This window comes from Dendropsophus ebraccatus, chromosome 1, assembly GCF_027789765.1.
Source record: "Dendropsophus ebraccatus isolate aDenEbr1 chromosome 1, aDenEbr1.pat, whole genome shotgun sequence".
NCBI lineage: Eukaryota > Metazoa > Chordata > Amphibia > Anura > Hylidae > Dendropsophus > Dendropsophus ebraccatus.
Window position 1 is genome coordinate 36,389,308 of NC_091454.1, and position 27,020 is coordinate 36,416,327.

At 41.1% G+C, this 27,020-nt stretch overlaps 1 protein-coding gene across 1 annotated transcript; it reads right to left on the reverse strand.

The window, feature by feature from the left end:
• Window positions 1–16: 16 nt before the first annotated feature.
• On the reverse strand, window positions 17–25,459 carry CXCL14 (C-X-C motif chemokine ligand 14). Its single transcript, XM_069954099.1, has 4 exons — window positions 25,219–25,459; window positions 24,665–24,770; window positions 7,416–7,526; window positions 17–485 (listed from the first exon to the last, which is right to left on the reverse strand). The coding sequence occupies exons 1-4, from the start codon at window positions 25,280–25,282 to the stop codon at window positions 470–472; spliced, it is 297 nt and encodes a 98-aa protein (XP_069810200.1). The 5' UTR covers window positions 25,283–25,459; the 3' UTR covers window positions 17–469.
• Window positions 25,460–27,020: the final 1,561 nt, after the last annotated feature.

The window sequence follows — 27,020 nt, forward strand, 5'->3', positions numbered from 1 at the left end:
TATATATATATTCCCCAACAAGCTTAATTTCATTTGAAGAACCACAATATTTAAGTGGTTTGTTACCAAATGAAGAGGGAGAAAAAAGGTAAGTTTAAATAAATATGTAATGAGGACATTGGTGAATCAGAGTAATCTCCTCTATTATCTACATACTGAATGAACTTATAAAGCTCATACATACTATGTATCTTTATAGTAAAACACACACAAGGTATCATAGAATTAGAACACAAAATCTTTCCATGTTCAGAATAATGACGACAGTTACAGCAAAATTCAGGAGAGTATAAGACAACTATGGATTTCAAAAGGTCTTATAGCTATATGGCTATAAATGTAAAAATGGACCCCTTATGATAAGCGTAGATTTTCCGAAATCTAGGAAAGAAGTTGTTGATTTGCTTGCGCTCCTTTTGGGGCAGTTGGTTGCCTCTGTCAGTGTATCGTGCAGATATAGAATCTCCTCTTAGTCTTCATATACTCTATAAAAAAAAAACAAATGTTATATACGAGTGGTTTCAGTTGGAGACAGTTATATACATATATAACATATATAATGTACAAAAAAAAAATTGTATTTATTACAAATATTTACATCAAGACTAGTGCAACTATGGCCAAGGAAGCAATGTTGAGGTAACTTTTATCATTGAGCCTTTCACTCAGACTAAACAACCTTTCCATGGACTCGTACCACCATATCCCAGATTACTTTGCAATATCAATTCCTTGCTCAACATGTTTACTCTTAAATTCAAAAACGTATTCCCGTTCAGAAACGAGAATGCAAACCATATGTCTGTATTATGTTCTGATTGGTAGCTAAATTACTTGTTGATTCTGCTCTACTGGCATGAGGAACAACCACACCACATCATCTGGGTGGCTCATGTTACTTTCCAACAGTAATTTAGGCTACTGTATAAAGTTCATCAGGATGTGTGCCATATCATTACCAAAACCAAATGTCCATGATCGGAAGAACTAAAAACATTCTTCTTTTAATTTCTGTTGCTCATATGATTGTATACAGAGATCGTCTTTGCTTACATTGGGTCCAGTCCCCAATGGGGCTTACATTCCAATATCCCTTTCATGCACAAGCACTAACCTACCAACCAGTTAGAGATGAGTGAACTTTCAATAAGTTTGGCAGTCTGCAGGAATAAAATGCCTAGTAATTATGTTGGCACCAACCAGAACTTACTGTAAGTTCCCTCCTCTCTACTATCAGTATATTGTTTGCAAAAAACGAGCCAATGGAGCCTCATTTAAGGGTCTCAAAACACAGGACTAGCCAGATATCCCTTCCTGGAAGGCCTCAGCCAAGCGGTGGCTTCTGTAGGGAAACCACCAAATTAAGTGGCCCCATAAGTCAATGCAATGACAAGGGAAAACCCAAGGAGAGGTATACATCCACAGATAGCTGTTTCGAGGTGTTGCCCCTCATCATTGTGGAGCAGGATTCTGACTAGGGAGCAATGCGGGAAACAGATCAGTGATCTCAGGGATACCAGCTAAAGAGGAGAGATCACTGATCTCAGGGAGCCCAGTGTTTAGCTGGTCTCCAGTGATCTGTTTTCTGTATAGCTCCACTATTCATTGCTACTACATAACCAGAATCCTGCTCCACAGAGATGAGGGGCAACACGCCAAAACAGCTGTCTGTGCATGGATATCTGGACTTGGTTTTTCCCTTGTCATTACATTGACTTATAGGGCCACTTAATGTGGTGGTTTCCCTACGGGAGCCACCTCCTAGCCGAGCCCTTCCCAGAGGGATATCTGACTAGTTCTGTGTTTTGAGACTCTTAAATGAGTCCCCACAGGCTCATTGTTTGCATATTTGTATTTCCCCTGAGCAATGCACCTAGGAAATTACTGTATTGAGCGCTTTTACCAGCAGCCGACAGTGTTATCTTTAGCTGGTCTCCCTAAGATCAGTTTTCTGTATATCAATATATTTTTGCAGTTTAAGCGACCCATAGGCAATATCTGCATGGAGTTTGTCATATCTAAATATATTTCTTAGGTGAGATTTAAACCTAGGAGACAAATGCTGCGAAGGGAAGAATGCTAACCACAAGGAAACCAGAACCCTCTTAAAAGAATAAAATCTTCAGCATCTCCTCAAATTAAAAACTCAGAACATAGTGTTCTTCAAATGAAAATTTAGATTAGCGATAAAACAGGTATCATGATTTCTTCCTTTATCGATGTCATAGAAGGTGTGTCACTAGCTTGGTAACCCCTTCTATAAGCCAAAACAAAGAGTCATTAACAAACACTGGCTTTTACTTTAGCGAACAATGAGCTGTCAATGAATGGCATGGACAGCCATCCACATAAATTCCTGACTGCTACATTTCTCTCCCTGCAAGGCCAATGGAAACTTGTTTGACTTTATGGACATGTGTCTTTTTTTAAATGTTCTATGTCATTTTATTGTGTAAAAGTGAACTGTAAGCCGGAGGTAAAATAAGCTTGACCTAGGACAGAAAGAAAGGTCGTCTTCATATGATAACTTCTAGAAGGTCTGTTTACATGGAAGAGAGAACACTGATGATTATTGAGTGGTCGTTCTCAGTATATGATGGCCATTGTCATTGGAACTATTGAGCAGGAAAGGGGAGGATTCTTCTTATTTCTAAAGTAGAGTGACATTGAATTGCTTGAAGCACCCAGTGTAAATGTACCATAAATGCAGCCATTTACAAGCTGATTTGATTTGTTTGTGCAGATTTCGTGTGTGTAAATCTGGCAGAAACTGAACAGGTGTAGATTTCTGCATTGTTTATGCCTGTTTGCAGCCGTAAACCATGATAAAGTGGGAAAGGGAGGAGGCGACGTCTTACCATGCTGTCTCAGCCCACCAATCAGGTGAGCAGAGGTTTATAGCTGGTGCCAAAGAAAGGTTAGAATCTGTGCCTTTCCTGTAGTGTATGCCAGGGGTGCAACTTATTTATTTAAAATGTGCCCCATATGATCTACAAGCGCAAACAAACGCTTGCTTTAGGTCTCTTTTTGGGGGGGAAGGGGTTAGGGGGGTAGCAGATCAACAATGTTTACTAAGAAACATTGATAACTTTTAAAGGCCATTTCAGTGCCAAAATAGCATGCCCTATAGGACATCCATTTATCGTTTTTGCCTTTTCTGGTTAGAACAGATTGGTTTAGCCAAATGCTACCTAGATACCTCTACCCTGTACCAGTCATTGCAGTGGTTGCACATTCACTTTATAATTTAATTGAAGTGCTGTTATCATCCACTTAAACTCACTTAAAAACACATCTTCAGGGAAGCTTATCACATTTAATAATTTGCCCTTTTACCATTGTTCCTTAGAACTACATTCCTTGACTTGGCGGAATGCCCCAACCCAGAATGCCCCTGTAACTACAATGGGGGTAGACCATGCAGCTGCTATGGGGCTGAGCAGCAGGGGGCCCCAGGACCCCCACGGCTAAGTGTGGCCTGTGTCCATGCTGCAACCACACTGACAGTTATGCGACAGTCGCGTCTGCAGGGGGACAGGTCTCATGGCAGCTCATCGAACTGCTTTCAGAACCTCCCCCCAGCAGGGCGTGTCAGAGCAGCGCCGCCCCACACATTGTCACACAGCCGCCTGCACGTAACCCACCTCACAGCTTGTCAGTGCAGCCCCGATGGTGACAACTTCCCCCCCCCCCCCACAGTGTCCCAAAGCTGCCTGCGCCCGCCCAGATGCACACACCACCCTGACCCCAATGGCGATGCCCGCACCTACCCCCTTCCTTCCTTCCACCCCACCCCGAAGTCAGAGAAGATCACAGCAAGGCAGTCATCTAGGAGACGCAGTACTACATCCCCCAGCATGGTGTATAGGATAGGCTGTAGAACTACGTCTCCCATCGTGTTGTGTTTGGGCTAATATGCAGAACTGCATCACATAATAGGAGTTGAGGTTCTGCAACAGATAAGATGATGACACAGTACACAATGGTGCAACACTACATTAAGGGGAGACAGTGGCACGGTACAAGGGGGGGCGGTGGCACGGTACATGAAGGGGAGACAGTGGCATGGTATACAAAGGGGTCACAGAGGCACAGTACATGAGGGGAGCCGGTGGTACATGAAGGGGAGACAGTAGTGTGGAACTGATTACTGTCCGGAAATCCTGATGCTTTCCTGAAGCCTTCTAAGGCCTCCTGATGAGGATTTCCTGACACTGATATATGAAGGAAGCCTTAACCTTTACTTTTTGCATGATGACAAGTATAGGTCTTAACCTATACTTTTTGAGATGACAGCAGCTATTAATTACTTTTATACCTTTGCTGAAAAAGTATAAAGAATTATACTGTAGCCCAACACTGGGCCGCACATCACTGCCATACAGATTCATCCATACTCTGCCAGGCATATTGGAGGCTATACATATTTACCAGTAACAGTGCCCCCTGCCCTTAATGATGGATCTGCAATAGATTTGTTGCTTTCTGACCTTGTAACTATCCTGATTATATAAGAACACGCCTATTTCTCTAATACACATGGTGTAGCTGAAGGCCTATGGAAATACCAAACAGACCCCCCCCCCCATCCATATTTAACATACTTTTGACACATATTTCACCTTTCAGACGTTAATCCTAGTAAATGTCAAGTCGATATGAGTTAGCAGTGAATTAGTTAAAGCATCCAGCCAGACTTATAATCCCTTACAACAGGAGATGGGAGCTGTCAGGTGTTTGATAAAATTTGCTAATTTAAGCTTTATGTATAAGTTTCTATCTTCTTGTGGCTGCATGTGTAGCTAATCTGGATTCTCCTGGGAAATTTTCATGCCCACAGCTGGGGCTTCTTCATGATGGACTGACGCATACTTCCAAATAAAATAATTAGAGTGAATTTTCTAGTCTAATCAGAACTTGCCGCCCTGGAGCAGAAAGTATGAACTCCACTCATAGGTGCTATTAATAGATGTCTGGTGCATCTCATTATCACATTCCTGACAAGGACGGAGCTGTCTGGGAACGGGAAGCTAAACATACAGTGGATGCAGGACAAATGAGTAGAACTATTCCAAAAACCTGTATGAAAATTCCTCAGATACCATCTCTTATATGTCCACATATGCTTCATGGACATATTTTAAATGCCTTTTCCTCCAAGGTATTACCGTCATTTATAAAAACTTTTGATATTCAGACATGTCAAAAGTTTTGATTGGTTGTGGTCTCAGATTTAGTCTCTAGATAGTCACAACTCCTCACATCTAACTCCCTGACTCAGCGCTTGCTGTAAGCCCCATCTATGGAGCCCGTCTCCTGCAGGGAGGCAGATTAAGCCATGGAGTGAAGCATGCTACCATGCACTTCTCTTGGCTAGATCTGGAGATCAGTAGGGGTCTCACGCTTGCACCGATCAAAATTTTGGACATGTCTGGGTGACGTCAAAACTTTTTATAAATGACACTGACACTTAAAATGTGTTGTAAAATTAGAGATAGGTAAATTTACAGTATTAGGCTATGTTCACTCTACGCATTTGACCGCCCGTTCCGTGACCCGGCCGGATCATGAAACGGACGGTCTCTGCAAACATCATTATGGCCGGTACTTAAGATCTTTTCGGCCGCAGTGTTCTGATGCGGTCGCATCGGCGCGCGCCTGCATCAGAACTCTCATAGCACACAATGAAGCAAGTGGCCAGAGCCGCTCTCTTCATTGTGTGACCTGACAGGTCAGTTCTTTGCGGCGCCATATGGGATCCCGTCTGGAGCGTATACGATGTGTATACGCTCCGGACGGGATCCCATAGCAGTAAAGGCAGTGTTCCACACCGTACAAAGTACGGCTGTTGTTGCCGATGGCAACAACGGCCGTACTTTTACATAGTGTGAACATAGCCTAAGCAAAGCACAGCGCTTTGTTAGCTAAGGCAGTCGCCTTATCAGCCTGCTGCCTTTGAACTCTGTGCAGCTGCGGGCCCCTGGAAAAGCTGGATCCAGTCCTGGGAAACTTCACCCAGTTTTCCAGGTAGGAATTCAGCTTTACCAGACACCCAGAGCAACACAGAGTTCAAAGGCAGCAGGCTGATAATCTGACTGCCTAGCTAACAAAGCGCTGTGCTTTGTTAATACTGTAAATATACTTATCGCTAAGTAAAATTAATAGTTAAAAAAAAACAACAACATTTCTTCGCTTTAAAAGAATTAACTAGAAATGAAAAACTTAAATACTTAGTATAACTTGAGCGTTTTTTTAAAAAAATGCACATAAAATCTACTCTATGCAATCTGAATCCATAATTGTTTTTCCCAAACTCTATTGCCATAAGAAATGACTAAATAGAACAATGTTAAAAATTATTAAAATTATGCAATGGGTAAATGCCTATATCTCAATTTTATTCATAGTGTTACATTAGTCAAGATTTCTCCCCCATCTAATACAATATATACAGTACAGCATATAACAAACTTTTGGCTGCATGTTATAGGCTCAGAGAGAATTAGGCTGGGTTCCAACAATACAGGTTTCATGCAGCGCTGACCTGATTTGGAGGCTTCCCTTTATTTGAAGTTGCATTAAGTTTTAACACTACAAAAAAGAAGAGCCCCTTGGTATCACTCAATAACAGGGGAGGATACACTATTGTGTAACTGGGAATATTGTGTATTCCCAGTTTGTAATCCAAAAAATATGTAAATAATACACTAGCAAGGGCAGACTAGATGAGCAGCTGGTCCTTTTCTGCCTACGCTCTAAGGACTTATTCACATGTTCAGTGTTTCGCAGATGCTCCAGACCCTGTCTCATTGACACTACGCTGCCAGAATAAAAGTTGTTTTTACACCCAATACCGGTACCAAGAGACTGGACATGGCTGGGACAAGACATCAAACCTGTACTGGCAGTTTGGGGGTGGGGGGCTGTCTGGGTGGCACAGATTCACTTTTTTCAGCATGACAATGCCAGGCTACATATTGCGTGTGCAACTGTAAGCAGCCTACCTGGCCTAAGTGTTCTACCAGGGTTGATAAGAGTCTCTGGACTCATCTCCCATCAAGCACATGTAGAAACTCATTGTTCCGCCTCGCAAACGGAGCTGCCGGCAGCGGATCTTGAAGATTTGTGTGCCCAAGCCCATCTAGAGTGATAGAACACTCTTCATACAACCATTAATAACATCAATAATATCATATCAGGGCATGTGAGTACATGTATTTTTGCACACGTTCCTTATACTTGATAATAAATTAATAATATCTTTTAAATATCATTTCCTTTTTTATCACTTGCATAATATGGACATCATAGAATCGATTGAACAATAAGCTGGTAAAGTTGCGGCTTTGTTAAAATTCCTGTGTTTAAGAGTATGTGTGTTTAAGTGGCAGCACCATTAATGACAGTACACCTACCTGTTCTTTTCTCTATAAATTGTGTACCACTTGAGGAACTTCTTTGTACTGTGTAGCTTAGGGTGTAAGCAGTATTGTTGTCCTCTTAGCCGGGAAACATGCATGGTTACACTGAAACAAAAAATAGAGGTATGTAATATGCTTCCTAGAATAACAAACATTTACAACAAAAAAAAATGACTGAAAAACACACAGAATGCCAGAAGCTGCATTTTCTTGTCGATAATTTCCCAAACTTTTATTTTTTACTGTAATGCAATATGCATTGAAAAAGCTCCTGAACTGTACAACAAACTATTCTACATTAACAGTATCAAGTGAAAAAACAAACAAACGTTTTCTATAGTGACTGGCAGCACTGTGCCCCACACTTGCTTATATGTGGGGAAAGTTCATCTTCATGTTCACCTATGTAATAATATAGTGTCTATTAGAGATGAGCAAACTTTTCAAAAGTTTGGTTCGGCAGGTTTGCTGAACTTTAACGTCCAGTTCAGACGAACCTGATCTTTACATTAAATGAACCGCACTAAAACAGCTAACAGATTGCAAATGTTTATCTGTTTTGAGGTGGCTTCACACACACCAAATCCACAGCAAATTTCATGCTGCGAGTTTGCAGCAAAGTCTGCTGACAATCCTGGTAGTGTGACTTTCAGTAGGGTTACACACTCGCAGCAGAATTTCCATTGCACTGCGGGTATGTAACCCGTCCCCTTTAACCCCCTGCAGCAAACATTACCTGCTCGGCGCCACGGCTGCATGTGAGGCTCCCGGCTCCCATCGGTCCCGCTCAACCAATCAGTGCACGGGGGGGGGTTGTTAAAGGGGCCGGGTTACATATTCTCAACGGAACGAAAATTCAGCTGTGGTCATGTAACCCTATTGATGTTCACTGTACCAGGATTCCCAGCGGATTTTGCTGCAAACTCGCAGCGAAAATCCGCTGCGGATCTGGTGTGTGTGTGAATGCACCCTTACTGTGGTTCAAAAAATTCACTCATCTATACCAGTCCATGTCCTCCTTCTCTGATCCCTGTAGACACCAAAATCCCATTCCGCTATTCACTGACAGACAGCATGGCGCAGCAGCCAGTGATTGACTCAGCAGACTCACTCTAGAGACTAGGATAGAGCCTCTAGAACAGTGTTTCTCAACTCCAGTCCTCAAGACCCAACAACAGGTCATGTTTTGAGGATTTTACAGGTGATATAATTATAGTCAGTGCACCAGTAACTGCCACAGCTGTTCATTGTAAGGGATATCCACAAAGCATGACTTGTTGGTGGGTCTTGAGGACTGGAATTGAGAAACACTGTTTTAGAGACAGGAGTGACAGCCCACTCAGCCAATGACTGGCTGTCTGGGACAGCATTGCAACCAGTGATTGGCTGAGTGGGCTGAGTGTCTCTAGATGCTCCATTCTAGTCTTTAGAGTGACAGTCTGCTTAGTCAATCACTGGCTGTGCCGCTGTCCAATCTCATTCAGTGATTGGTTGAACTGCCAGGAGACAGCTTAAGACAGTTTAAGACCAAACTTTTTGCCATATCAGATAAGATTTTGGTTCACTTATTTAATAGATAATGCTGGAGTTTTTACTATGAGCTTTTTTTTATAATATGATCTGTTACCAGCTAGGTTATTCATAATAAAATGACAAAAGGTGGATGGAAACTTAATGTACTCAACCATAATATAACATATTACCCCTCCTATGGTGATCTCTTCTAACAAGGGCAGAATATAAAGAAACAATTCATATGATCTGTCAAAACCAACAGATGCACATAAATGCTATGCAGGCCAGCCCGTTTCTTTCTGTGTAAAAGTATTAACCCTTTTAGACTGGGTCCACACACTGCAACATGGAAAAGAAAACAAACAAACCTGTAAACTAGGCATAAATACAAGCCTTTTTAATAATGTGTTTTCTGTTGAAACCTATGGAAAAGTGTCTATCCATAAAACATTGTATAAAAAAAAAAGAAAAACATAATTCCAATGTTGGAGAATATATAAACAATATCTTGTGCCACTGATTTTGCTCTATGTACCTTTCAATATTGTACTATAACAAGACTATTAAAGTGATATCCTAGAAAGATAAATTACAGGTCCCAGAAGCTGCAGAGAAGTGGGTCAACACAGAAGTGGAAAAGTGCTATTATTTATTTATAAAGCGCCCTTGATTCCAGAGCTCTATACAAGCGATAAGGGTAACAAACAGGAACATTACAAGATCAAAACACATTAAATGAAGGTAAATGGCAGACTGGTACATGGGGAAACAGGACCCTGCCAGCGAGGGTTTAATTACAATCTATAAAGGTAAAGGGAGAGATAGAAGGTAAAGTGCAGCCAGTCAAAGTGTGCTGCAGAATAATTATAGTTTACAGCCTAGTTTGAAGAGAGGGGTTTTCAGGTATCTTTTGAAGTTCTTGATGGTGGATGAGATCTGGATGTGTCGGGGTAGTTCCAGAGTATGGGGGTAGGGTCGGCGCTCAGTAAAAATCTTGGAGGTGGTTGTGTGAGGTTCGAACAAGGGGGGAGCACAAAAGGAGGTCATTGGAGAATTGGAGGTTGCGTGAGGGACGGTAGCAGGATATAAGGTCAGAGATAAATGGAGTGGACAGCCTTTGTACGTCACAGTGAAAATTTTTAAAAGAAAACGTTGGGCAATGGGGAGCCAGTGAAGGGATTGGCCGAGGCAAAGCGAGGGGAAAGGTAGACTAGTCGGGAAGCAGAGTTAAGGATAGACTGGAGGGGAGCAAGGGAGTTAGATGGAAGTCCAGAGATGATGATGTTATAGTAGTCCAAGCGGGGGATAATGAGAGCATGCACCAGCAGTTTTATGGAGTCAGGGTGAAAAAAGAGCGGATTTGGAAAATGTTGTTAAGGGGAAGGTGGCAGGAGGTGGTCAGCGTCTGAATGTGCGGTTTAAAAGAAAGGGTACAGTGACCCCAAGGCAGCAGACTTGGGGGGGCAGAGTGCAGCCATGGATTGCGATTGAGAGCTTAAATGAAGGGGAGAGCAAGATGGGGGAAAGTTCTGTTATGTTCATATTGCGTTTTAGAAAGCATGAGGAGAAGGAGGAAGATATAGACATTCTGGAGCTCTGGAAAGCAGAGAGGTGACATCCAGACCAGAGAGGTAGATCTGAGTGTCATCGGCAAAGAGGTGGTACTTGAAGCTGTGGGATTCTATGATATGTCCCAGGCCAAAAGTATAGATGGAGAAGAGAAGAGGCCTGAGTACAGAGCCTTGGGGGACACCAACAGTAAGGGGACATGGAGAGGAGGGGGTGTGGGAGACACTGAAAGTGTGGTTTGAGAGGTAACAGGAGATCCAGGAGAGGGCTGAGCAAGTGACGCCAAGATATGAAAGAGTTTATAGGAGGATGGAAAGGTTGACTGTGTCAAAGGCAGAGGATAGGTCAAGGAGAAGGAGCACAGTGTATTGGCATGAGGCTTTGGCAGTTACCAGGTCATTGGCCACTTTGGTGAGGGCAGTTTCTCTAGAGTGGTGAAGGAGGTAGCCAGACTGTATGGGGTCAAAGAGCGAGTTGGATGAAAAGTGGGAGGACAGTTCATGGTAGACATGTTGTTCCAGGAGTTTCGAGGCAAAGAGAACAAGTGAGATGGGGTAATAGCTGCATAAGGAGGCAGGGTCAAGGGATGGGTGTGATGGTTGCATGTTTATATTAAGATGGAAAGATGCCAGTAGTTAGTGATAGGTTGAAGAAATGAGTTAGTGCTTAGACAAATGCTGAGGAAAGGTTCGGAATAAGGTGGGATTATAGGAATGGGTCAAGTGTGCAGGTGGTGAGGTGTAAGGTGCTACTTAGCTTTTGGTGATGGGAGGAGGAGAGTACACTCAGATCACACTTTAGTTCTAAAGGGGAACTATCAGCAGGTTAGATGAGTCTAACCTGCTGATTCCTTCCTCCTCAGCGTCCCGGGCACTATAGGGGGTTATGTGTCTTCCTCCTTGGTGCCGGTCCTGTGCTGATAGTTGGGGTAAACTCTACTCCGGAGCACTGCTGTGTCATCTGGCCCACCACTTCCATTGATTATCATTAGATGGGGTGGGTCGGATGACGGTGCTCCTGAGAGGAGTTTACCTCAACTAACAGCACTGGACCAGCATCAAGGATGAAGGTAAGACATACCTTCCTCCACAGCCTCCTCAGTTTTGTCTAACCTGCTGATAGTTCCCCTTTAAAATACAAGTATATTAGGGTATATTCCCTGTCCATGCGGCGGACTCTGCTTGAAGTTCCACCTGTCCCATAGACTCAATGATATTCTGAAGCTTAATCTACCATCCAGCCAAAGAACATCAAGCAGAGGCCGCACAGGAACAGTAGATCTTTACACTGTAGAACATCTTTGCTCTTTATACAGCTAAATTCATAGTTGCTGCTGTAATATGAGAGTAGACCTGGGATGGTGAACCTCAGACTGTCAAGGCATGATGGCAGTAATGGGGTAACTGGAGGGCCAAAGTCTGGTTTAGACTACCATGAGGGTATGGTTTGGTCACCAGCACTAGGGGTCTTATATCAAAGAGCACCTTTTGAATCTGTAAATAACCATAAATTCAAGACTTAAAAATTTAAAGCTATGAAATATCTATATTTTTATGGTTATTTTTGTACTGTTCACTGTCAAGTTTTCTTCATAGATCACTCTCCATCTGATACCAACAAATTATTATTTTTATTTTTTTTTTGCTAAAAATGTGTAAGAAAAAAAACCCTCAGGCAGCCAAACTGAAACAAGAGCATGACAAAAACATTGTACTAGGCATTCAAAACCCAAATTATGTCTTGATACTTAATACTTTTATTTTTCTGACATATGATCACCATGCTAAATCACATGGAAAGCTGTTTTCATTGGACATAACTGGAGATTAAATTGTGATAAATATAATCTACATAGGGACTAAAACCATGCCAGAGAATTTCCAAAATAAGGAATTTTACAAATATAGAATTGTATTTTCAGAGTTAAAGAGATACTCCACATTTTTTCCCTCCAAATAAGATGGTGCCAGAAAGTTATACAAATCTTTCAACAAATCTCAAGTCTTCCAGTACTTATCAGCTGCTGTATGTCCTGCAGGAAATGCTGTTATCTTTCCTGGCTGACACAGGGCTCTCTGCTGCCACCTTTAGGGATTTCGCTACTGCTGTGGACAGTTCCTGTCACAGGCAAAGAAAACTTTTCCTGCTTTTGACAGTCCTCGTCACAGACAGAAAATCCCTGCAGTCAGTGATTGGCTACGCAAAACCTGGACCTCCAACACCACTTACCTAAACTTTGATGTTGCTCATAAAAGTCAGCCGATACTGCCCATGTCCTGTGCAGAGGTCAGTTTGTCTCCTAGTGCCAGTATTTGCATAAAAATTGTCTTTTATTCCAGCAGCACAGTGTCAAAGAGGCGGAGCTTAGAACATACATGCCCTAGGCCTGCAGCGCCTCAAGGTAATCAATCCCTGAAGCATGGCTAAGAAGAAAGGTGGTGGAAGAAGAAAGTGTTGTAGGCCAAGCCACGGATGCTCTAGGCCCCGCCTCTATGACACCACTCCACTGCAATAAAAGACAAAAATGGGCAAGACATGGACTGATGCTGGCAATGCAATGGCACCAGCAGTTTTTTTTGTTTGTTTGTTTTTTTTGGGAGGGGGGGGGGGCGTTGATGCCTACAGAAGCCCTTTTAAAACAATTATAGGGTTTTGGCAGCATGTAAGGGAAACATTCTTGTCTGGAGTCCTGGGTTCAAATTTACCTTCCCCCTATACCCTAACATACTGATATGTTGATAAATGAGTTTAGAATTTAGTGAGCTCCAATGGGCGAGGCTCCAATAAAAAGGACAACAAGCTCTGTACTCTGTGACACTGAGTGTTATAGAACATGTTGCCTCCATATAAAAGAAATTATAAATTAACAGGCCCAATCCTTGGTTACAAAAGGAGATGATATCTGGCAGCGTATATTTCCCTCTCTCCCTCCATTGAAAGTAGTAACATCTAGCAGTTCAGGAGTGGTAAATGTATTTTGGCCATGTGAAATTGGCCCAAGGGTGCACATATGGCATCAACCATATACTTGCCCCGTAGGGTTGACTTAATAAAGGGTTAAACAGATCTGTTCCCAAACAGATATCTCTACTAGTATTATGTTCCAATACTTTTTGTAGCAAGATATTAACTTACAGAATAAAGTCAGTAAATGGGACATGATAAACTAATTTTCTTTCTTTTGGAACAGTTCTATTTATACGATTTAGCAGAAAAAGCCTTGTAAGTGAATTGTATTTATATTCTCTGTACTTTTATGGAAGGTTTAAGCTTCAGTCAATACATGACATGCAGTAATATATCCCTGTGACATACAGTAGATATTCAGCCCTAATGCCAAAAAGACACTACTATCCTACTAGGCCACACATGTTGGGTAAATTAGACACAGACCCTGCGGCCCGGAGCCAAATAACAGGATCTGCCTGTATGAGGAGAGTTTGACCTCTGCAGTCCTAGGTGACATATAAGCGTTCTAATAATGTCTGTTATCAATTTAGGCATTGTTTAGGAATAACATTTAGTATCACTAATTTTAATATATTCCCAATTGCACTTTTAAAACAATACTTTTGGCTGGAGAGAGATAACCGAGCACGCATACCAGCTGTGCCTGACAAAATGTAGGTCATCTGCAGTTAAACATTGGAAAGATCTGGCACCGGCACAAAATCTGCAAACACAATTTATTCAGTAAACAATCTGTGATTAATTTTCATTCACGAGATGTGCCCATGAATTTGCACTTCTTGGTCTAAATGTGGATTATCTGGTTAGGTATTTAATCCGGCCACTTTCACACGGAGCATTCTCTTCTCGCTAATGAAAAGGAAGTGGCAGCCTGTTCTCCGTATTCATTTTTGTAGCCCGGCATACTATTTCTGAGCTCGTGTTTCAGGGTTTTGTTAAAGAGGTCAATTAGTACAAAGTGTTTGTATAAGGTTTCGGATTGAAGAGTACATCAGAGGCTGAACCGCACACCGTGCTGAATGCAATGTCTGTTATGTTTTACTAACTTTCCGCTGGATCAGTGTTCTTTATTACATAAAAATGTTGCAGGGACTTAAAAAAATAAAAATCAATCAAGTACATTTAAAGGGAAGCCAACAGAAAAGTGTTCCTTTGACTGCCAAGGCAGCATTAGCTGGCATCATCGGTAGAGACGAGGTTCTAAATAGTCCTACTTGACTTATGCACTTAAGGGTGCCTATATACTTTTTATAAGGTCAACCAAATTGCCACAGCTTCAACCTGCCACAGCCTTCCGACTCTCCACCAACAGGTGTCAGTGGAGAAAAGGGTTAGGTTCTGCTAAACAGTTGCCACAGATCCGCAAAAAAGAAATACCATTAACTTCTATTGATGTGTCCATGCTGCAATTGCGGACATGTATTTTTTTTTTGTGGCACAGATTCGTAAATTTTTTCCGACAAGTTTTGCGGAGAAATAAAAAAACCTTAGGTATGATGGCTAGGGAATCATTTGTCACCTGACTCTATTATTCTTAGAGGATTAAGCCAATTTGGCTTTCCCTTCCCATAGAAATACAATAGAAATGGCACAAAAAATGTATTGCAGGCCATGCAAATAGTTGCACAGTTTGCATTAAAATACATGCCGACGGGCGAATAGCACTCATTCTAGAAGTAGCACTTGCTCATACAAAGCAATGCATTAGCCTTATTTTAATTTGAAGAATTTCTTAAAGGCTTTCTCTGCAGTGGTGAAATTGCTGCCCGACAGTCTGAACGCTCAGTATGTAAATAAGAGATGAGTCCGACGTCTATAGGAAATCACTGCTCCAGTGATTTCCTATGGACGTCGGACTCCTCTCATTTACATATATGGCAGCGATTTCTCCGCAACGGGACCAGCAGGAGCAGGTAAGTATCGGAGGCTCTACCAGTGGGCTGGGCAAGCCCCACTCCTGGTTCCAGGTTTCCTTTTAAAGCCCTGTCCATTCCTCTCAACAACTTTGTAGTCACAACTCATTTATTATACTTCAAACACAATGAAAATACATTGATAAATCTGCATTGTCGAGAGCAGGGGTAGGGAACCTTGGCTCTCAAGCTGTTGCAAAACTTAAGCTTTGGCTGTCCCGGCATGGTGGGACATGGTGGTAGACCCAAGGTTCCCTACCACTGCCCTAGAGGAAGGTTAACATCTTGTAACCGGCTACGATCAAACATCTAGAGACTTTAAGGCAACCGTTACAAGTCATACAGGTTTATCACATGACTATTCAAGTCAACCCAACAAAACTTTTATAACATCAATTGAATGTTTAGTTCTCTCCAAGGATGTATCCACCACCATTCAACATCACTTGTAGACATGAGTGAAGCAGCGGGAAATTTGTTTTGCGAGCTTCGTGAATTTTGGGTCAAATTCGTTATTATTGGCAAATCGAATCTTAGAAAATGTCAATTTAAACCAGCCAAAACTACAGTAGCTACAATACTGGAACCATTACAGAAGGGCGAATTTGTAAAAGCATGTTGTTATAATAGTGTAAAAAAATTGGAAAATCACAATTAAAAAAAAAAAAAAGTCAGCCAGTCAATCATCCAATTTCCACCATTCCTCTCTTCTCTGTCCCTATATAACTCAGTTAGTCTCTCCATGCTCTGCTCTAACTGCCGGCTGCCATCCTGCTCTCTCCTCCACACACAGCCGATTGGCCCCCTCTGTTAATGAACCTCCTTATCTGCATGGGATTGGATGGGTGCTAGGGATTATGGTTAATCTCTTTCTCCCGCCCAGTGATGCTTCAGACAGCATGTGCGGCTGCCATTTCGAATTACAGGAATTGGCAGGAATTCGCTTCGCAGAACAAAGCAAATTGATGGCCCGATTTGCAGCAAATTTTGATTCGCTTTGCTCATTTCTAATCACTTGTATTATAAAAGGAAACTAGCGTGGAGATGGCCTTGCTGTTTTCCATTGGGCTTTTGTTTTAGGGGTAACTGACATTTTCAAGAATATTAGTTTTGTCTGTTTTGGATATATGTCAATATGTGAGCCAAAATATTTCTGTTTGTGCCACCAGTCTGAGGTTTTTTATTTTGCTTGTGGTGAAATATAGTATTATAGTTACACTGCGTTGCACAACTACTTGCACAACCTACTTGGAAGTATGGTTTTCATTTTTAAGTCTGAGCCAAGTTTTCCAGGTTGGAGAAATGCATCTTGTCAGAATACATTATTTGTTAGATTGTTTTAGGGATTAAAGTGAATTTTTTAAAAAATGGGTCCCAAACCTTTATATTTTTATAAATCTTAGGCAACATTCACAGGTGGTATCGTCATCAACCATCAATGACTTGGATAAAAACTGTATGATGCGCAGTCATTTTCTTAGTAGGGATGAGGTATCTGAGGTATCCTGATTCCCATCGAATAAGGCATTAAATTTGCTTTGTAACGATTCGCAAATTTGCCAGATTCACTTTGCAAATTCGCCAAACATGGCAGCTGCCCATGTTAGCTTGCAGAACTGTCTTTTGGCACAAGCAAGGGATTGTCCATAATCCCTTGCGCCCATCCAATCAGCTGCAAAACCCACTGTGATGCCAGAAACCCCCCCCCCCCAAACACACACACCCCACCCTCTATATAAGGTGATTGGCTTCCTGGAGGTGGCCAGTCGGCTGTGTATAGTGGAAAGCAGGTTGCAGCATGCAGTTAGAGCAGGAAGAAAAATACAGAGAGATAGGGACAGAAAGGAGAGGAGGTTGGATTGTGGGGGCTTTTCTGTGGGAGTAGTAAAGCCATTGTCCAGTATACCAAGTAACTGGGTGACTGTTGTTCATTATACAAAGTCACTGGGTGCTGGGTGTGCATTATAGGAAGTCACAGTGAACACAGTGTCCATCTTAATAACTCACAGGGTGCTCATTTACCAATGTCCACTGCTGTCTGGGGAGAAAATGTATATTATGCTGCTGATCCACCAACGTCCACTACTGTGCATGGTGGAAACTGAATAATTTACAGGCTGATTCTGTAATAGTCCCACTATTGTAGCTACTATACTTTGCCTGATTTAATAAAAAATGTATGTGTATGCGATTCACGAATATTCGCACACTTCACAAAACAAATCATATTTACTTTCAATGTTGGCTGCTGGGTCCTTTACATAGGGTGCCTCTTTCACTACCACATATAGGAAAAGAAAGTTAACATTTTTACCTGTTTAACCCTCTGCCAAATACATATTCCTGATAAAGTTTATATGGGCGCTATCCAAAAATACAAGTTGACAGCTTTAAAGCTTTGTAGTTTCGCATCTCCGCCATGTTAGGAGTAAAGCTACATGTCTTCTGATAAGCTGTGCTGCCATGTTATTTGGTTCATTTTAAAATTTGACTACTTACATCCACATTGATTTTCTATGTAAACAGATATTTTATCCAAAAACTAAAATCTACTAAGGTTCTATTCGGATTCACACATGGCATTAACCAAACACTGTATAATACAAGGGCACACTACTTGTTACAGTATGTCTCAAACTAGCCAGATACGTTTAAATATTTCATACAGTACCTTAGTTAGGCTATTTCTTTCCAATTTCAAGATTATTAGTTAAGGTCACAAAACAGCTGCCAGCACTAATAGGTTATTGGTACTTAGATTTGATGGTGCTTGGGTGGTAAACAGCTAAGCTTGTGAATGTGCTTCTTCTAAAGTGATTTTCTGGGAACATTCCCAAGTTCTTACCTACACATGTTCAGGTTACTATCTGTAAAAGGAGAATAAAGGAGTCTACTAAATAACCATGGGACTCCACTCAACCATGAAGACCAACATAGGCAAGTGAGTTCAGAAAATTGAAAGGTTGTGATTATTTTAGTCTTTGTTTTTTGCTTTGTTTACTTGCCGGGGAAAAAAAAGAAGAAAAGATAGACCCTTGAAATTCAGTGGCTTCCTTGCTAGTTACACCTATAGGAGGGAGAGCTTAGCACAAGTTTAAAACATATAATTTAAGTAAATGCTAAATGGGTAGCAATTTTAAATTTTTCCAAGGAGGCACGCTCAGCATCTTGTTTTGTAAGTTCCTTTATTCTGAGTACAAAGCAACAAGCTGTGCCCCACCGATAAAGTCCAGACAAGAAATGCTCCAAAAGTCACAATTCACGTTCCAAACTGTTGATTATGTTAGATAACTGTTATACTGTATGAAAGGTATCATGTGGTATCTGTGCTTCCATACAATAAAGAAAAATACTTCTGTTCACTAGTGCAAAGAGGCTTTCCCAAGCCCCTGAAGTGCTGGCAGCTGTAGTGCCTGCTCACCACTCCTTCCATCCTTGTCCTTACTTGATTGGCAAATCAGGGCTCAGCTTAATGCTGACTGACAAGCAAGCAGGCAAGGAGATGAGAGGTGCTGAGAGCTGTAATGCCTTCTTAATCCCTCTCAAGGGGTTGGGGAAACCTCTGACCCTTGGCACTGGTGAATAAAAGCATTTTTCCAAGAGACTTTCCCAAGGCCCTGAAGGAAAGCAAGGAGGCATTACAGCAAGGACAGGGGTGGTGAGGAGGCATTACAGCCCCCTGCACTTAATGGGCCTCAGGAGACTCTCTTTGCACCGGTAAACTAAAGCATTTTTCTATGTTATGGAAGTACAGATATACTAAAGGCACCATGTGTCTCCTTTACCTAACAGCATTTAACAGTGTCAGCAATTAGGAATCTGAACTGTAGCTAACAGGTTGACTTTAGGTCAATAGCAAACCATAGTCATGCTTCGTGCTCACATGAAACCATGTTAGCACTATGAAGAGTCATCCTCTCGTAATCTGCTAAATCCAGATTTGTTCTACAAATGGCCAGATGGTGACTTGATTCAATGTTCCAGAGTTTTTCCCACTGAAGCGATAATCTTATTCTTCAGTTCCTATTCCCACCCACCTATGATTGTAATAGCTGTACTACACAGAGGAGCATTATAAAATCACTTGGTAGTAGGATGGGACTCTCAAAGAGTCAAGGATTTCTTGGCAAAGGAAGGATGCAAGCATCTCATCTCCCCTGTCAACAGGGGCGTAACTACCACTGTAGCAGCCATAGCAGCTGCTATGGGGCCCACTGCATCAGGGGGCCCTGTTGCTGGCTCCTGCAATACACTGGGCCCCTTGAGCTGTCATCATTTTCAGCACTAGGGGGCTAAACGGGCCTTCCTAGTTCTGCAAATGTCCCTTCAACTGCAAGCACTTCTGACGAGCACCTGCAGCTATGACTAGACTTTACAGCTTAGTGGTCAGTTGGGAAGGGAGGCCCCAATCAAAAGTTTGCTATGGGGACCGGCCATTTCTAGTTACGTCCCATCCTGTGATTCAGGATCTGTGTGCTTTCCACTCCTGGATTGTACTATATCCCCAACTATTCCTAGGTGTAGTATTGGGGTAAATATAGGAAATATCTAGCAACCTACATTTATCATGCTTTTTACTGATAGATCAGGGAGGGCGTTTAACGTCCGCCCCGCCTCAGTTCTATCATGATGCAACCTGCCCTGCGGTGTGCCAGGATGGGTTGTGTCTGTAAGAAAGTGACAGCAGCTATTTTGGTATGCATTAGCTCCTAGACAAAACAAGTAATTATAGTAATAAATAAAAGTCTTTAGCAATGTTTTCTTTTTAGCATACAGTGATGTTTTGTTTTTGTTTTGTTTTTTTGCTAACAGGTCTACTTTAAATGTTTTTAAATCAACAGTTGCCAGAAAATTATATAGATTTTTGAAATTACTTCTATTTTAAAAACTCAGGCCTTCGAGTACTTATCAGCTGCTGTATGTCCTGCAGGAATGAGTGTATTCTTTCCAGTCTGACACAGTGCTCTCTGCTGCCATCTCTGTCTGTGTTAGGAACTGTCAAGAGCAGTAGAGGTTTTATATAGGGATTTGCTACTTCTCTGGACAGTTCCTTTTATGGACAGAGGTGGCAGCAGAGAGAATTTTGAAAGATTGGAAAAGAATACACCACTTCCTGCAGGGCATACATCAGCTGATAAATACTGGAATACTGGATATATATTTTTTTTAATTGAAGAAATATACAAATCTGTATGTTTGCCAGTTTAAAAATTTACATTTTGAAAAATCAGTAAAGACAGTATTAAAAAAAAAATCCCTGCCATTCATTCTTCATTTTCCTTTGTCATCTTATATATTAACATGAGCAACGCTAGATGACAAACTCCTACATCCTGTATAAAGGACATTGCTCAACTTTACTTTCATGTATTATCACATGCATGACCCAATACACAAAAACTAGTTTACTTATGTTTGTTCTGTGGTGGCAATGCTTCATTTCTTAGTTAAAGAGTTTTTGTCATTTTTCGATGTCGCCTGTCACTTTGCTATATTTGGAATGCTTCATGACAAAGAAGGTGCAGCAGAAGGTGAATGAAGAGTAAGATGGTAGGTGGGATTGTCTGAAGTTTTCTCTAAAGGAGTGGTTGCTGACCCAAACATGGTGGGTTACCATATAATGTCCTGATACCTACAGTAGTCCAGACGAAGAGAAGCTCTTAGGCGAAAACCGCTGTCTCCACCTCCTCCCCAGCACAACTGGAGACAACAATCTCTGCTTGATAAAGGACATATGTCTGGAACGTCCTGCCCTGCACCTTGTCTCACTTATAAGCGTCTCTGCTAAGAGCATTAATGCCAAGTATATTTCCATGATGCATCGCTCCTCCTATGAGCCCTACTGCTAATAAGCACCTTCATTGTTCTTTGGTAAATGAGCTATGTTTTACTGAGTGACAACAAGGACTTAAAGCTACAAGGACTATACTAATGTCTTATAACTATAGAGCAATGAATTACATTTGAAAGAACTTTGCCCTATTATCCACCATTAGGGATTAGGAACTATACTTAAATGTGCAAAAACAATCCCACCAGGAGTGACATGGCGACATCTACTCTCGAGTAGTTATTATATGCTGGGCATGTTTGCATTCATGCTATAGTTTTTTGTTTTTTTTTTAGATCATTTCATGAGAGCCACCATAGACCTCTTTGATGAAAACAAGTCCCATCTCCACCAGGATGTATAGTCACAATCCCACTGGCACTGCAGCAATGCAAACCCAAGGCAAAAAGTTATAAAAAAAAAACTAATTTTCAATAAAGCTATTAAACTTTTATATAATTTTTCTGTAGTTATAGCTAGGGTGCTTCTAATCAGGTGCCAACCAACAGAATTAGTTGCCAACCAACAACATCCTCTATGGTTGTGATGTGGTTATTCTAGCAGACTCCTAACTGTGCATTGTTATATGGGAAAGAGAAGTGTGGACAGCGCTCCATAGTGTAAAGTCTGATGGCAAATGTGTAAAGGAAAGGCGAGAAATTGGAGACTCTCACCTGTGAAGGTTGTGCATATGGAAGGCACAACACTCAGTAAAGCATGTATGTGGACCGCAGCCACTCCCAGAGACCAAACCGGTAAGCAAATGATCAAATCCTCCACTCCAAAAACTCTGGGTAGGTACAGGCGCAGGTCCAAGATAGGCAAGATAAAAATGGATGGAACGCAGCTGATCGGTGTCCCGCGGCGAGGCCTCGCCGCGGGACACCGATCAGCTGCGTTCCATCCATTTTTATCTTGCCTATCTTGGACCTGCGCCTGTACCTACCCAGAGTTTTTGGAGTGGAGGATTTGATCATTTGTTATATGGGAGTCAGGGATGAGTCAATCGGCAGATTTACCATTCAGGAGTCTGAGAAAGCTGGATGGCAACCATTATCAGCCCTGTAACATCAACCACTAGTAAGTAACCAGAGAGAGGTCAAACAGGTATAGGTAAGAAATTCAACATTCTCAACAGCACAAAAGTTTCCTTTTTGGACTGGGAATTTTAGGGGGCACTCCAGGGAATGTTCTTCTTTGAATATATTATACACATAGTAGCACACTTACTTTTCTTACTATCGGTGCTGAATTAAGAGCTCTATGCTGGTCTGTCTATTAACTCACTTGACCTCCGAATCATATAGTGTCTTCTCTTTAGACAGTAAGCCAGTCTCTATACAATTCTATAAGACCCATTAAAACACAGAGACACCGGCTAGGCCAAACAGTAGATGCCGATTTGCACAGACAGAGCTTGGAAAGGCACCCGATCTAGCAGAGGGACTAGAACAGAACTCGTAATTTAGTAACAAATCTGCCAGTATCAATAATAGCTCACCAATTTAGATCTATATTACCAACAAGGCAGAAGCGAAAACTTTTGTGCTTCTTTACAACTAGTTAGAGATACAATGCTGAGTATTAAAGTCTTATGCAGGATAAAAAAAAAAAAATACATAGCTGCATCCCTCCAAAAACAGTGCCACTCTTGCACTCAGTTTGTTAGCGGTATTGCAACATGGTTCCATTGAAGTCAATGCAGCCAAGTTGTAATACCACACACAACCTGAGGACAATTGTGGCACTGTTTTTTGAGGAAAGCAACTATGTTTCTATAGTCCTGGATAACCCCTTTAATGTAACTTTTGCCATATTAATCATCCCCCCCCCCCAGATCTCCCCATTTACAATGTTCCACTTCTCAAACAATGCATAACCAGTAATGTCAGCACTAATACAGTAGCACTGTAGACATCTTATACAACACACTAAGGCAATGTTCACACATGGTATTTCTGTCAATATTTTTTCAACCTAAATCCAGAGTGGAAGTGACGGGACAAAATTATAATGGGAAGATTTGCGCAGTTTGTTTTTATTTTCTACCCACTCCTAGTTTTGGTTGAAAAAATTCTTAAGGAAATATGTGGACATAGCCTAGAAGCATATACTATCACAATATAGTCCTATAGTGTCACAAACCAAATCAGAATCACCCATTGAATAGATATATCAGAGCTCATTAAGTACAAGTCATGATATCCCAATGTGTCACCTGTGGTTTGCTGTCCTAATTCTGACATTCAAACCAAACAGCCCCAAAATAAAATAAATCTCAGCTCTGCTACATCTGTATGTCAGTAATACGAGTGCAGCAGAGTTAACACGGCATAATAACTAGAGGTGTTAATCAGGGTGGATTTGTTTTAAATCAAACTGATTTAAATCACGATTTAAATCACGATTTAAATCACTAGTCCGGAAGGCTTGATTTAAATCAGTGATTTAAATCAAAGTTTCTACCTAAACTAGTTCTTGCTACTTTAACATGCAAGTAGATGAAGATTTTTAGAATCACTTTTTATATTACTTTTTTCTCCCCAGTTTAATGGGTTAATCATTCATATTTGGACACCACTGTTCTGTTGTACTTAGGAAGGAGAAAAAAAATCCTGAACTTAATAACAATTTAAATGGATTTATTCAACTGAAACAATAACAACATTACAGCATAAGTTATTTGCTTAAACAAACATCCATGTTAACTAATTTGGCTAAACAAAAAAAAAAAAATAGTCCAAACAATCAGAAACATATTGTCTAACTTCTTGGACTTGGTACTGAAGGGGATGATTCTGTATTCATAGGTTTGTAGAACAATAGGATTAAGGTCTTTTTCTCAACTCTGTTCATGTTGTAACATTTGAGAACATATACAGCCTTTATTCTACTGAGTTAAACAACTCAGCTTTATCTCATGATGGAAGAACCTTTGGATGGTAAAATATTTTCCTCAAAAAGCAGTTTATTGAAAAAAATCCGATTTAAATCAAAAAAATCCGATTTAAATCAAAAAAATCCGATTTTTTTGATTTTTTAAAAAAAATCATTGATTTTTATCCACCCTGGTGTTAATGCACCAAGTCTGACTGTTAACTTGGCTGCATTTGCATAGACTTGCATAAGATATATTGTACTGAGGCATAACCACAATAATAATCATCGTCTTACACACGTCTGGCCAATAGAACTTCGCAATGATATGCCTCAATCTATGTATGAGAATTATATGAACAGATGTTGCAATGCTGACATGTCAGGTGCAGAGAGCTTGAATTGTCATTTGGAGCAAGTAGCTGTGAGTTGCATGTAGTTTTACATAGGACTGCTGGGGGATCCTAACTGAAAAATGGACTGTCTTACAAAGAGTTAAAGAAACAATTTGGCGCTGTTGGTCTATAAGTAGCATACAGTACAGTAGGTAAATAACTGAAATGACATACATGACCATCTTTTCCTCGCAGTACGGATGCCTTGGTTTGATTTCCAGCTTTTGCACATCAGAAAATCGTATTTTTGGACCCTTTCGGGAACATTTGCATTTTGATCCTGAAGGAAAAAAAAAATTAGAAGGAAAATAAATATTTTACATTAAACAGATACATAAATATGTGTATACATGGAATACAGTGTAAGTAAAAATAAGATAGATATAATAGATAGATAGATAGATAGATAGATAGATAGATAGATAGATTTCACAGAATTGTGCAATCTCTCTTGCACTTTGGTAAATTGCATGCCTATAACAACATTAATCTTTATTCATCATGCACCAAAAGTAAAAAAAAAAAATGCAAATGATCTAGGTAAAAAGTTTCCAGGTGGCAGATCACCGCTATAAATATAAGTAACAAACTAAGGTGAAATTAGTTTAATGTAGCAGAGCTGAGTTTGTGCTCTGAAATCTTATCTCAGAAGTCAGCAGTTCATTGACAAACTCAGCTCTGCTACATCTGTAGATTTGATAACTATCACTAAGGATAAGAAATCTCACCTTCTACATGTAGTGTGCACACAGCTATGAGAAGGAGAAGAAAAGCTGCTACAAAGGGTTTCATGTCCCTAGTGCTCTTGTGTTATTGATGAGGTGGTGGTTTGGTTCAGGGTGCCCTCCTGGGTATTCTCTGGTGGCTTGCTCTGCGCCTCTGTCCTGCCTCAACAGAATCCACCTCCAATGTGAGCCTCGCTTCCTCGCCTGTCCTCTTTTAAAACAGATCCTACAGCCCAGGGTGCAAAGTCATTAACATGCATAGCAACCAAACTACTCACTGCAATTTCCTCACTGTGTGGAGGGTGGAGATTTCTTGCTTACTCTGCCCTGTTCTATCTGAATGGAATGAGTGAAGACTAGATGGATTTTGTAACCAATCTGTCATAGGTTTTATTGTCCTTCTGTCAGTGAATACATGTCCTTACATTAGAAAGTCAATTGATCTTCTCTGAGAATAACATTACGTAAAAAAAAAAAAAAACACGGCTGAAAACACCATAATCTAAAAGCAGAAAACTTTTTCTGTTAGTTTCCAAATATAAAAAGCAAATAAAAATTCTCAGATTGCGAAATATACTGAGCTGTTTATTAGTTCTAGTCATTTCTAGGAAAGCTGAGGGTTATTACATTATAGCTTCCATTCTTATCCCTTCAGGTCATAGCACCCAACTTTCTTAGAGGTCATTTATATGTCTGTAGAATTACATCCGTACACGGACTGGACCTGGGAGCTTGCGGCATCATGATTAATGATGATGTTGGGGGCTCCTACGCAGTTTAAGGCTATGTTCACCCACTGTAAGAGACTGGCCGTTCCAGAGAACGACCAGTGTCTAAAAAGATCATCCCGCCCGGTACTGCAGTACCGGCCTGATGATCTTTAGTGCCGCAGAGTTCTGATGCGGGCGCCTCTGTGCGCTCCCGCATCAAAACTCTCCACTGCACACTATAGAGCGTGCGGCCGGAGCCGCTCACTCCACTGTGTGCACTGACAGGGTTTTCTGCGTCCACTATTCAGTTTTCTATGGGGCCACAAGGGATCCCGAACGGAGTGTATACTATGTGTATACACTCTGGCTGGGATTTCCTCAGAAGGCAGAACTACGTAAGTTCCGTGGAAATCACGGCTGTTGTAACAACAGCCGTGATTCACACAGAACTCACGTTAAGTGAACATAGCCTTTAAGTGACATGTGAATGACCCCTTAGATCGGCTTACATATGGGATGAGGTGGGCATGTATATCAATGTATATCTAGGACAGTTTGCCAAACCCATATAGCGGTTATACTTTGTAACAACCCTTGAAAAACTTAGTAGTTCGCTTGCTTGTCTCAAATAAATGTTCAGACAAGGCGGATATGCTACTGAGTTTCTGCAGCATACATATATCTGTCTGGAAAATGCGGAGCGTGATGCAGAAAGCTGCAAAGCAGAAATCGCATTCAACATGTTGCATAATAATTTGTACAAAATCCACACAAAAAAAAAATGTTTTTAAACCTTGTACAATGTCCAACAGCAGACAGGAAAGCAGAACAGGTATAGGACCTCTTCTGCTCTCCTGATAACCCCTTAAACATGACTTGCCCTTTATCCCCACAATTTGATGCAGATTTGCTGTCATTCAGATGGCCCTAGTATCCATTAGTTACCAATTTATTGTTCTTGTGTCCCTTACCATCAGGCCATCTGAACACACAGCAATTGGCTGGGCCTTATTGCACCCGTGGGTGAGGTAAAGTATGGGAATTAGGAAAAAAACTATTTATGGCTATGTTCAGACTACATAAACAACGGCCGTT

Excerpts from the sequence above, each read along its gene's own strand:
- CXCL14 (XM_069954099.1), bottom strand. The coding sequence starts at position 25,282 with ATGAAACCCTTTGTAGCAGCTTTTCTTCTCCTTCTCATAGCTGTGTGC. Across the intron at positions 24,771-25,218 it reads GTGCACACTACATGTAGAAG|GATCAAAATGCAAATGTTCC; the intron begins GTGAGATTTCTT and ends TTTTTCCTTCAG. Across the intron at positions 7,527-24,664 it reads TGCGAGGAAAAGATGGTCAT|TGTAACCATGCATGTTTCCC; the intron begins GTATGTCATTTC and ends TTTTTGTTTCAG.